Genomic DNA, 13,007 nt, shown 5'->3' on the forward strand with positions numbered 1-13,007 from the left:
TTTTTTCTTTTCCGAAAGGACAAACAAAAAGTTTTTTTGACCTAAAATGGGAGGAAGAAGTAATTTCCTTTGTGAAGGCTTTTGTGCCTTTTAATTCAAAGGGGAGAGAAGACCATAAAGCCGCTTTGGTAGGGTTTATGTTTACAAATACGGGGTAAATTCCTGAATTATGGAAGCTTTCCTTTCTGAAGGGAACTTCGGTTGAACAATCTTTCAAAGAGGGGATTTCCTTTCTAGGGGCGATATTCTGCTCGTTTCGTCGGCGAAATTGAATTTTGTTCTTCTTAGAAAAGAACTCACAAAGAACACAGTAGTTTCCTTCGTTAGTCCTTTGAGAATAATAATTTACCAGTTGTAAGACTCGATTGTCTTTTAATAACCGGTATTAATCTTCCCGTCGTAAGACCTTGTGGTCTTATAATGACTGAGAATAAAATAACGCTAATAGTTTAGTTCTAAACAAACGTCTTTCTCCAAAAAAGGAGAGAAAAAAACCGTGGAATTTAACGTCAAGAATCCTTTCTGATTTGACGGAGCCGAATGTCGTCCTTCTTCTTGGCCGGCTAGATTCGAACTGACGAAAACGGACAAAACCCTTTCCTCCTCCTCCTCCTCCTCCTCCTCCTCCTCCAGAGGGTAGGAGAGGGGCTGGCTGCTAGAAAGCGAACTATACCTAACCTGCTGCTGATGATGATAATAGAAGTGACCTGCCGGTCAAGGAATGCGTTCCTTGACCTAAATGCGGAAATGTTGAATGGGTATAAATAAAAAAATAAATAAAAATTATTTCTCTATTAAAAATTTCCACACTATAAAACATCTCAAGGCATTTAGGAAGGCTTCAGTGGGGAGGTCTTCCAGCATCTCTAGATGGCTGGCTCTGGAGCTAAGGCATGTGAACAGAAGGCCATATCTCTTTATTTCTTTCCGACCATGTTTTATATAGAAGTGTCCGAAACAGTCTATTCCTATGTAGGAAAATGGTGGGGATGGTTCGACTCTTTCAACCGAAAGGTAGGTCTGCCATGTGTTGTTCTTCTAGGGGTCTGCGCATTTTCTGGCACGTTACACAATTCTTAATATATTTTGCCACTATCTTGCTGGCACTGATAATCCAGTAGCCATTACTTCGAATTTTATTTAGGGTCATTCCCCGACCCTGGTGCTGTATTTTTATGATAATATTCAATAATTAAGCGAGTCATGGGGCCCCTTTTTTGGCAATAGTATTTACTTACTGCTGTTGAGACGGTAGCTGCTATTCGTTCGAGACAAGGCACAGTGACAACCTTAATGGGTGCCACTATAGCTTTACCCATGACTAATGTGCAATGCACTTTCTTCCTTGCAACAACTCGCGAATAGGTACATTGGCCATATCCAGTGTTGCTGGCATCGGAAAAATGGTGTAGCTCTATTTTTTCAATTGGTCTTATATTATCTGGGATGAAGCATCTTTGTATCTGAACTAGGTTGAGGTTATTCACATCTCTAATCCATGACTCCCACCTTGGTTTTAGTTCAGAAGGAAGGGGCTCATCCCATCCAACCCCTTGTTTACACATCTCCTGTAGCACCCTCTTACCGACTAGAACAAAGGATGCAATAAATCCTAATGGATCATACACACTCGCCACTGTTGACAGAATTCCACGTCGGGTAGCCGCTCCTAGATCGAGAGTGATGTTGAAAGCAAATGTATCCGGGTTCCATTTCACCCATAATACACTTTGTGTTGGAAGGATATTGTGATTCAAATCTACCTCTTTGGTCATGGTGTCGCTATTGCCTTCCAAGACTTCGTCCAAGAGTCCTTTCTTGTTTGACACGAACTTGTGTAAATGTAGTTGATCCATCGCACAGATTTCATTTGCTTCACTGATCAACTGTTTTGCTTCTTCATCTGTCTTAACACAGATGAGTCCATCATCCACATAGAAGTTCCTTTGGATAAATGCCACAGCCAGAGGGTACACACTTAGATACTTGTTGGCTAAGTATTTGAACCCATAATTCGCACAACCCGGAGACGAGGATGCGCCAAAAATGTGGACTCACATACGGTATTCCTTCGGTTCGGTTTTTGTGTCTCCATCCTTCCACCAGAGGAATCTAAGAAAGTGTCTATCTCCAGGACTGACATGAAAGCGGTGAAACATCTTTACTACATCACATATAAGAGCGATGTGATGTTCTCGGAACCTGCACAGCACTCCAGGTAGTGCATTGATCAAATCAGGTCTTGTTAGGAGGTGATCATTTAATGACGTGTTCTTGAATTTAGCAGAACAGTCAAACACAACTCTGATTTTCCCAGGTTTTCTTGGATGATACACGCCATGGTGAGGAATGTACCATGTGCTACCATCGTTTGACGCATCACAGACTTCTTCGGCATCTTCTTCGTTGATGATTTGCTCCATAAATTTGATGTAATCTTCAAATTTTTTATATTTTTGTAAATTTGACCTTGAGGTGTTTAAGACGAACTTCGGCCAAGTGTTTATTTTTTGGAAGATGGCGACGTGCACAAAAGGGTAAAGGCATTTCTAGATATCCCTCATTATTATGTTGAATTTCTTTCTTTAATATCTGGAGAAATTTTATGTCTTCTTGAGACACAGTCTTTTCCTTGTGGTTTATATCACGGAAGTCCATCTCCAAGGCTCTTATTACTGAGGTAGGTGTAATAGGTGGAATCTCCTTGGAAGAGATTCGGTAACAATGTCCAGCTGTGTTTCCTAGATTGTTCAGATGTGCTGTTGGTCCCACTATGCACCACCCGAGATCTGTCTTGATGGCAAATGGGTATTTATTCTTCCCGGTGATCACTTTTCTTGGTTTTAAGGCACCTGCACAATTATACCCAATTAGCAGTCCAACAGGGCAGTCTAACTCGTTTGGCATTTCCTTTGCTATATTTATGAGATGTTCCCATGCTTCTGCTGTTTTGCAGGGAGGTATGTTATTCCTTTCCAGAGGGATGTATTCTCGAGTGTAGGTGGGCGGCAATTCTATTTGTTTCTGTGAAAAATACCCTCTTACCTTCAGTCCTGAAATACGTCGCAGTTCTCAATTGTATTTCAACTAGCTATTGTTGATAACTTCAATTGAACTGGCTCGGAGTTTACCTTAATTCTCTCAGAAATATATTCACTGATAAATGTGTTGCTGCTTTGGGTGTCTAGTAAGGCATACACTAATATTTCTGGACCTTTAGGATCTGTGCATGAGAGCCAAACATGTGTGATCATAGATGTATGATTGTTGTTGCTCATCCTTTTGCAGTACAACATTGTAGCGCCATTTTCTTCCCTGGTTGTTTCGACTTCCTTGCACTGAGGTTTGTTTTCATGAAGTGGTGTTGGATGTGCCCGTTTGCATAAGTGCAAGTAACTTTCTCCCTACAATCCTTTACAAAGTGGCCTATCCTGAGGCAACTAAGGCACATATTGTTGCTGAGGATAAAACTCCTTTTCTCATCCAATGATAGGGCTCGAAACTCTTCACATTTGTAAATAAAGTGGGCGTGCTCTCAGAAGTGGCACCGCATTAGCTGTAATAATGCATTTTCTGAATCATTATATTTTGGGGGATTTCTGACCTTCCTTTATCTTGGGGTCTCTTCCTTTGGATGAGGTTGCTGATGTTGCTAGTGCATTAGCTGTGGTCTGAATTTTCTCTGAACTTTTTTCGGTTTGGTTCAAGGCGTGAAGGGAGGAAATTGGATTACATGCTATTCGTGCTTGCTCCGCCACAAATTCTGCAAATTCCTGGAAGCCTGGGTATGGTAGGTTCTTATCTAGAGCTTTAGTAACGTACTTATTCCAGCGATCTGGAAGTTCTCGAAGCAATTTCTGATTCTCTTCACAGTCATTCAACACGTGCAGACCGGAAATATGAGACATTGCACTACTGCTGCATGTTTTAAGAAAGTCACTGAAATCCCTGAGCTTGAAGGATTCTCTGGGTCCTATCTTTGGCCAGTTTTTGAGCTTTTCTCTGGAAGCTCTTTGTATTGTAAAGTGGTGCCCATAGCGCTTCTGCAAAAATATCCCAAGCTTGGGTATATGCCTCCTCATCTGTTCGATAGAACATTCCCTGTAATGCTGAAAGAGTTTCACCGCCTATGTATTTTTTGAAGTAAAATAATTTGTGCACTGGACTCTCACAGCTCACTTCTATCAGCGACTTAAATGTGGTGCTCCACTCAATAAATTCAAGAGGGTCTCCTTTAAAAACAAATGGCTCTGGTGTGGAGAGTTTTGATATTAACAAGGATTCCTTTAGCGCTTGAACAAGTGCGTCCTCTCTGTCAGTTTTTGTTGTAGTTGGTTTCGAGGCTATTTCGAGAGTCTTATTGTTTGGCTTACTGTAGGTAGATTCACGCGAGGTGTTTTCAGATTCGAACTTCTCCGCGTAAGCATTGTTGCTATCTGCTTCCGCGTAAGCATTGTACTCTGCCTCAATTATTTCTAGGTCTCTTTGATTTTACAGTTTCCTGAGTGTTTCCTTTAATTTAGAAATTTCCTGGTTTCGTTGGATTTCTACCCTTTTAGAAGCCAAACGTGCAGCTGCTTCAGCCTTCTTTATTGATATTTGGGAACTCTGGCAACTACTTTTGCTCAGTCTGGATACGGTTGAACCATATATTGACTTTACGTCTTCCCTCTGTAATAGCTTGGAAAGAGATTTTTTTACTCTGATAGGATCAAGGATTTTTTCTGACGTTCTATGTCGTTCCTCTAAGAGGGATATTACCTCAGAGGTTACTGAAGTGCACGTATCAATTTTCCACCTTATACCAGGGAATGGAGTCGTTAATTTTCGTACATCCTCGTAAGCTTGTTCTACCCCCTCTGTGTTCTTCTAAAATCTTAATGATTAATTCTTCCAATTGATCCCTTGAACATTCTGATTTAAGCTTTATCCTAGCAAAGCTCACATCTTCTTTAAACCTGGAATAAGCCTTGATGAACTTTCTTTCTTAGTTGTTTCCTCTCCTTTGGAATTCCATCATCTTCTCTGTTTCGTATCTTTGTCGTCCAAACTGCCTTACTTCTTGAGGTTGTGTCTCTTGCCTGTCTGTATTATTGACTTCAGACAGTGTTGAATGTTCCATTTTGAGCAGTTAAAGGGAGTTAAGAAGTCAAGAGTTAAAGAGAGCTTACTCGTTTTATTGTTGGATGACAGTGTAGCATAAACATGTGTCGGTCGGTTGATAAAAAAAATCCTTCTAGACTGAGGTATTTTATTTTATATTTTTTCATATATAATTTATTTATTTTTTTTATTTTGAAAGGGAACAGGAAGGAAGAGGATACAACCGTGCCGGACTATACATAGATAATCAATCCCTTCTTTGTTTCAGCGAACCATGTGTCCATACTTTTGTATTGTCATTTACAAGACGACCGTCGTTTTAGCACAAACGTTGTTGCTTTTATTATATATATATACATAATATATATATATATATATATATATATATATATATATATATATATATATATATATATATATATATATATATATTAACATGTAAAATTAAAGTTTTTACGTTGTGACATGACGTCGGCCGTTTTTTTTTTTGTGCGTTTTGGTTTTATTTTTAACGTAATAATGGCGTTAAATACACAACGTAGTCATTCGAGACAGAGAATGTGTGGCTATTATTGCCTAGAAAATGGTATTTCCTGACCTGAAGACGAACCCGCGTGGCTGCTTCTCGGTGTTTCATCACATGGCGAAATAGAACATGTTTACACTTTAACTGCCGGCCGGTTTCAAGGAAAAGAGTGACGCTTCAACGAATTTTTATCATTTTATTAAACACCGTGAAAATTGTAAAAGAAAATATTACATTTAATAAGGACTACATTTTAATATAAACTTCTAAAAGAAACTGGATAAGTTCCTGAGATAAATTAATGAATATCAATTACCATGTTGTCTCTCCAAGGGCCAGTAGTCAAAATTATGTGGAATTGTTCTAGCCTCTTTCCCTACTTCCGTTTCAAGTACGCAGAAAATAAGGGGACAGCAACAACTGGTGATAAGGAAAGGGGGGAAGAGTTACTGAGATTGATGAGACTACTATGGTATGATCCTGCACAGTCGGGAGATTCTATTTATAAACCATGCTGCTAGGAACTGACGAATCAAATAAATACATGTTCAGCTACTAACCAATGAGAAAACACAATTGCTCAATAAATATTAAACTTTTTCTGTGGCAACTTCGCATGTTTTCTTCGTTCCAACACGGAAAGAATCTTTTACTCCGTGGATTCCAACTCGACAACTGTCTACTGAGAACCAGTCACCTCCAGGACTTGTGTAGAACACCTAACCAAACTGTTCTGAAACTAAACATGTCTTACAACTCTAGAGTTGACAAGATAACATGTTTTTACTAATATTATGATCATCAATTTTAACTGTTAATCATTTCTGGCATTATGTTTATGAGTTCCATTAATAAGACTAGAGATTACTGCTGGAGTAAAAAAACTCAACTTTATTCAGAGAACTCTTGAATATAAAGAGAGTTGTTTGGTGGGGATACGTTTATCGAAAAGCGAATATGGTGTCTTGGAGTTACATCTCACCTGGCCGCTACTAACAAAGGACAAGAAAAGAATAATGCGTGTTGTTATGAGAAAATTTATCTAATGATTTTTTTGTGTGAGTGGGAATTTCAAATTACACAAAAATTGTTACACAGTTATGTTATTTTTGCTCATGTTCAACTCCAAACGACAACTCAACATGATGTAAAAGCAACATATCACTATAACAAACAAAACATGCGGAACCATCTTATTTAAAAATGGCTGTGAAATAAAGATTACAAACAATTCTGCCCAAATCACAAAACTTCAATTTAGCAAATTTTCTTCCTTTATACTTGTTGAAACTCGACGGAACACATGGAAATAACTACAACACAAAAGTAAAATAGGACATACTGAGAGCAAGAATGTATATACAATATTTACATAGAGTCCATTGATATAGTCATGGAGAGCCCGTCCTTGGTGTCGTCTCGACAGTCATTGACTCTCGATCTTGTTGTCTTTTTGAGTATCTCTAAGGACGAACTGCAAGTACTTGTACTCACTAGACCTAAATACCCCCGACAACCCGAACAAGCAGCTAAATCCCACCCTTCCCAGTAGAGATCCCAAGATGTAAGAGTCTTCTACTCCAGTAGTTTCTTCCCCAGAACCGCTTTATTTTGGAATTCTCTTCCATGTTCCTGCTTCCCCAACTATACTGACATGCAGAAGTTCAACTGTAACGTTAACCGGCATTTTGCTGCCTAAATCCCTACATAGTACCCCTGTAGCTTATGTCCCTGATAGTAGTCCCCTACATAAACGTCGCAATGTGCCTTGTTTGCGGTGAAAATGTAATAAAAAAACTATGGTTGACACTCCACGGATGCTAATTAGGTGGATCCTACCACAACAATACTTTAAATAAATAAATCCTCTCATATAAAATAACGTGAGGTCAAAAGTTTGATTACAATCCTCAATTTTGTAAAAACGGCATATGTAAACAAAACGTGAAAAATTACAGTAAAAAGAATTGTAGCAGCCGAAACTTGCTACAATCACAGGCAGGAGCTAATTCTCGCAGCTCGAAATTTAAATCCATTTTCTCCCTGGCTTGTTCAATCACAAGCCAGCTCTCAATCACGTGACCGAATACATAAAGGGCGAAATCTGAAACTCTTAAGTCTTTTGCCCCCTGATCCTGTTGGGCAGTAGATTTAGCTTGGGGGTTTGTTCGTAGAAAAATTGTTTTTTGAAGATAATGCTTGTCCCAAATGGAGTTGATTTAGTTCGCAACGTCAGCTTGTCAAAGAACTCTGCCAAACTGTTGGCATCAAGACTGAAGGAAAAACCTCTCTCTTACAGTACTAGCATCACCTTCTTCCTTCAACAGACATAAAGAATACCTCCGTTTTTTCTTGGAAGAAAAGGACTTGGTGTACTGTGCAGATATTGGGCAGATTTTGCTCAAGCTTGGGTTGCCACAGTACGAACCCAAATATTCATTGACAGCATACAGCGATCACTGAAATGTGTTCTGTTACACAACAGCAACAAGTTTGCCTCTGTACCCATCACGCGACTGAACGAGAAGTATGAAGTGGTAAAGTATGTTGGACAACATTGGTTATGATCACCATTAATTTTAACCTGAACATGGTGAACTATTTTTGGGAGAATAGCCTAGCTTCACCACGTTTTCTGTGCATGTGCGATAGTAGGGACCGTGCTCAGCATTATACGAGGAAGAACAGGTCTGTTCAAGAGGAATAGCTGACCTTCCTTTTGCTAAAGATTCCAGAAGTTTGAAGAAACGGAAGTTCAAGTCCTGAATTTTTAACAATCGTGACGCAACATGCAATTTACATTTACTTACTTTTATTAATGTCCACGATTCATTTTACAGTAATCGATATTTCCATCAGGTAATCAATATATATAGGTGACTAAAAGAAAGTCCGCACTGATTTAGGACCGATAATTTAAGTTGGTTTTAAGCGAATTTTTAGTTCAGCTGCGTATGTGACATTATTTAGCTGTCTTACATCTATTTCTTCATGAACAAGCCTTAAAGAATGTTGAGGCTTGTATTTTAGGTAACCTAGGCCTTTCTTCCATCCTCATATTGTTAACATTTTCTATTGTGTTACAGAGTTCTTCTTCTATTTCCAGCTGCTCATCATCTGGTTCTGGAAGCAAAACACAAGATGGAGTTTTTCTTGGTAAGGGAGTTATTTCACACGTTGATGGAGATGCAGATGTGTTATCTGCTTTATAGTGAGAGTGAGCTGGTGTAGAGGATTCTGTAGGTATTTGAGTTCCTGATATAGTGATGCACTTCTGTTGGGCTTAGTGCTGTAAGGGTTATCTGTTGAGTAGTTACCGACAACTGCTGCACTGATCTAAGGTGGTGGTGTTTTGGGTGCATCAAATTCGGTGGGATACAGGATAGGTTTCTCTAGTTGGTTAGCCTGTGTGTTAGCTATTATTTCATCTCTCATGTATTTTAGTTCTTCCTCATTAAACACTCGTTCTTTTAAAATATTATATTTTTGAGAGATTAAATTACTCGGTGGGATATTTTTCTTCCATGGACAAAAATAGAAGATTTCCCTCCAGGTTTCTGTCCTTTGATTTTGTTTTACATATTTGCTTTTAGCATATTCCACGGCCCAAATTAAAATGTGCTGTATCCTCAAGCCATAAAGAGCGTCCCCAGGTTGCGGATTGGGGAAACCCCTCTATTTATAGAGGGCAGCTTTGAATATTAAATCAGAAGCCGCTGACAATGAGGAATTATGAAATGAAAATGAATACTAAACATAATCCATACTGGCTGGCCGTCGCCCAGGATAAAAAGGGTCCCTTAACTCGTTCACACACCAGACGAGAAAAGGTATTTGAAGGTGTGAACCCTCTTACCTCAGATAATGGTACTACCATGACAGAGGTCCACTTGGATCAGCCAACAGATCGTGAATTAGATCCTTGCCCCAAACCATCATGTGCAATTACAAAAAAGGCAACAGAAGAGGCCTAAAAACCTAACCCTGGACAGTTGCAAAAAAGAAGGTATTATTATATTGCTACCATTACTCAAAGTTTGAAAAATGGAGCAGAACTTCGAATGAGATCCTACAAGAGAAAATCAAGAATTCTGACCTCCCTGAAGAAAAAAGCAGACAACAGTTGCTAAGCTGCGATCCCTTGTATCACAAATCAAGAGATACATAACAGATGAAGACGAAAATAATATAAAGCATAAAGCCCTAAAAGATGCTGAGCAAGATTACCTCCCTATTCAGGAAAGTGAGACTGAAAACAGACTAAAATCTAGATGGAGTAAGGATGAAAAGTGCACTTCAATTTGAGCCAGGGAATATGCTAAGAGTTTCTCTTTTTTTTTCTTAACCTATATCTTCTAGGGGATTGGACATCCAACCAGATGTCTGACATTTACCTCTATTTTAGTGAGTCCAACCAAGAGATCTTTTCAGGATTCTAGCCGTCTCTTTCAGTGCAATCGTTTGTATTTCACTTGCACTTGGTTCACCGGGTATGCTTGCTATGTACTTTTTAAAGTTCTTTTTCATAAGCCCAGTTGCTCATATAATGACTGGTATAATTGAAACGTCTTTTAATTTCCAATTTTGTTTCATATCATACATAAGTCCTTGATACTTTGTTATCGTTTCCTCTCGGCTCTGTTAAGCCCTGTATCATTGGGTACACTGACCTCTATCATGGTCGCTTTTTTGTTTGCTGTTCCAAATCACTATATCTGGTTTAAAAGCTGCGTTTCTAGATATGTAGAACTAGGGATTATGTAGTCATAGTGAATAGTGTAGTTGTCATTCCCAACTGTTCGTTCGGGTATATGTTCCCAGGATTTTTTACAACACTGAATGTTGAGTTTCTTATACATCTTCCAGTGAAGGTATTTCCAAACTCCGTTATTGCGATCTGTATAATAACCATCTCCAAGTAGGACTTTGCAACTAGAAATCAGGTGGCCCACACTCTCAACCTCAGTGCTACAGAACCTGCATTTATTATTGTTGCTTAGACCCCACGTCTTTTTGAAGGCGTTTGTCATGAGGCCCTGGTCTTGTGCAGCCAATATCAACCTCTCTTGGTCGTAATGGAGGGATCCTCTTTTGAGCCAGTCCAGGGAACCATCCCTATTGATATATTCTCCAGTATGTATTTGCATATGATTAACCAAGTCGGGTTGCCATGTAAAAAAAGAGCTATACACTTTACAACATTATGGTTTCTCTCCAGTATGTGTTCGCATATGATTCAACATGTGTGGTTTCTGCCTAAAACTAAAACCACATACTTCACAACAATATGGTTTCTCTCCAGTGTGTGTTCGCATATGTTGCAACATACTCTGCTTATGTGTAAAGGAAGAGCTACATACTTCACAAGAATATGGTTTCTCTCCAGTATGTGTTCGCATATGAACAACCAAGCTGCATTTGTGTGTAAAAGCACGGCCACATACTTCACAAGAATGTGGTTTCTCTCCAGTATGTGTTCGTATATGTATAGTTAAATCTTTTTTCTTAGTAAAAGAAGAGCTACATACTTCACAAGAATAGGGTTTCTCTCCAGTATGTGTTTGCATATGTTCCAACATAGTTTGTTTATGTGTAAAAGAACATCCACATATTTCACAAGAATATAGTTTCTCCCCAGTATGTGTTCGCATATGTTGCAACAGATTAGATTTCTGTGAAAAAGAATAGCCACATACCTCACAAGAATATGGTTTCTCTCCAGTATGTGTTCGCATATGTATAGTTAAATCTTCTTTCCTAGTAAAGGAAGATTTACATACTTCACAACAATATTGTTTCTGTCCAGTATGTGTTTGCATATGTTCCAACATAGTCTGTTTATATGTAAAAGAAGAGCTACATATTTTACAAGAATATGGTTTCTCTCCAGTATGTGTTCGCATATGTTTCAACAGATTGGATTTCTGTGAAAAAGAATAGCCACATATTTCACAAGAATGTGGTTTCTCTCCAGTATGTGTTCGCATATGTTGCAACATATTCTGTTTTCGTGTAAAAGAGGAGCCACATACTTCACAAGAATATGGTTTCTCCCCAGTATGTGTTCGTATATGTATAGTTAAATCTTTTTTCTTAGTAAAAGAAGAGCTACATATCTTACAACAATATGGTTTCTCTCCAGTATGTGTTTGCATATGTTCCAACATAGTCTCTTTACGCGTAAAAGAAGAGCCACATATTTCACAAGAATATGGTTTCTCTCCAGTATGTGTTCGCATATGTCGCAACAGATGGGATTTCTGTGAAAAAGAATAGCCACATACTTCACAAGAATGTGGTTTCTCTCTAGTATGTGTTCGCATATGAATGACTAAATGCTGTTTACTTGTAAAAACGGAAACACATACTTCACAGGAATAAAGTTTTTCTCCTGTATCAGACTTAGTTGTCATTTTCAAACTGAACTGTTCACAATTTTTACGTTTCATTCATTTCTTTATATTATAGAATGTTAAGAAAAATTTCTGTTCAAGTTTTATGATTTTAAAAGTTAGCAGATTGTTTCTCATTTATATTTTGTCATGTTCAAATGAAAATATACGTTTTATAACATAATTTATAATATGCACTCATGATCCAAAAAACTGATCAGGTATGAGAGGAAGAAATCAATTTTTCAATATTTTTTCATGAATTTTTTTTAATTTAAAATTAAAATTTCCACTTTGCAGATCATTATTATTATAGCTTATAATAAGTGGAAAATTAATCCTAAATATGGTAGGACGGCATCTTGCTGAGGATATAAAACCGAATTGCAGGATTAAAGCAGTCCAAAATGATTTTAAAGCAGATTTTTGATATTTTAAGAAAAGAAAAAGTGAAAAAATCTCTGTAGTGAAGCGAATTGGTCAAAGATTCGAAGTCGAATGCTTGGTAACAGGGAAATCTTGATCTGGTCGCCCTAGATCATCCAATTTGAAGGACGAACACAGGTTTAAATACACTGTTTTTAAGAATTGAAGGAAAACTTATGTTGACCATAACAAAAAATTCAAAACAAGGACTGGAAATTCTTTCTAGATATACAATAGCTAGACGAATGAAAGAAATGGGATTTTCTTCTAAAAGGTCTGCAAAGAAGCAATTTATCTCTGAAGAACATCAATGATAGAAAAAGATTTTTCTCGTATTTTGGCAAGAAAGATACAGGCTTGTTCAGGAATGTTTTCTGGTCAAATGAATCAATATTTTGTCTTGTTATTAATGCTCCCAAATGGTGCAATCGAAGAACTGGAGAAAGATTTTTGCCACGTTGCCAAAACAGTTAAACACAGGAATGGAGGGATACTGGTATGGGGAATCTTTTACTGCAGCAGGAGTTGGGGAATATTAGATGAAAGAAGTCAATTAATGC

The 13,007-nt window shown here is 38.1% G+C and overlaps 1 protein-coding gene across 1 annotated transcript; it reads right to left on the reverse strand.

Moving 5' to 3' along the window:
- Positions 1-5,817: 5,817 nt before the first annotated feature.
- Positions 5,818-12,064, reverse strand: LOC145269753 (uncharacterized). Its single transcript, XM_080125484.1, has one exon. The coding sequence runs from the start codon at positions 12,040-12,042 to the stop codon at positions 10,831-10,833; it is 1,212 nt and encodes a 403-aa protein (XP_079981610.1). The 5' UTR covers positions 12,043-12,064; the 3' UTR covers positions 5,818-10,830.
- Between the last annotated feature and the right edge of the window lie 943 nt (positions 12,065-13,007).

Source organism: Euprymna scolopes, chromosome 45, assembly GCF_053919585.1.
Source record: "Euprymna scolopes isolate OS-2025 chromosome 45, ASM5391958v1, whole genome shotgun sequence".
NCBI lineage: Eukaryota > Metazoa > Mollusca > Cephalopoda > Sepiida > Sepiolidae > Euprymna > Euprymna scolopes.

Excerpts from the sequence above, each read along its gene's own strand:
- LOC145269753 (XM_080125484.1), bottom strand. The coding sequence starts at position 12,042 with ATGACAACTAAGTCTGATACAGGAGAAAAACTTTATTCCTGTGAAGTA.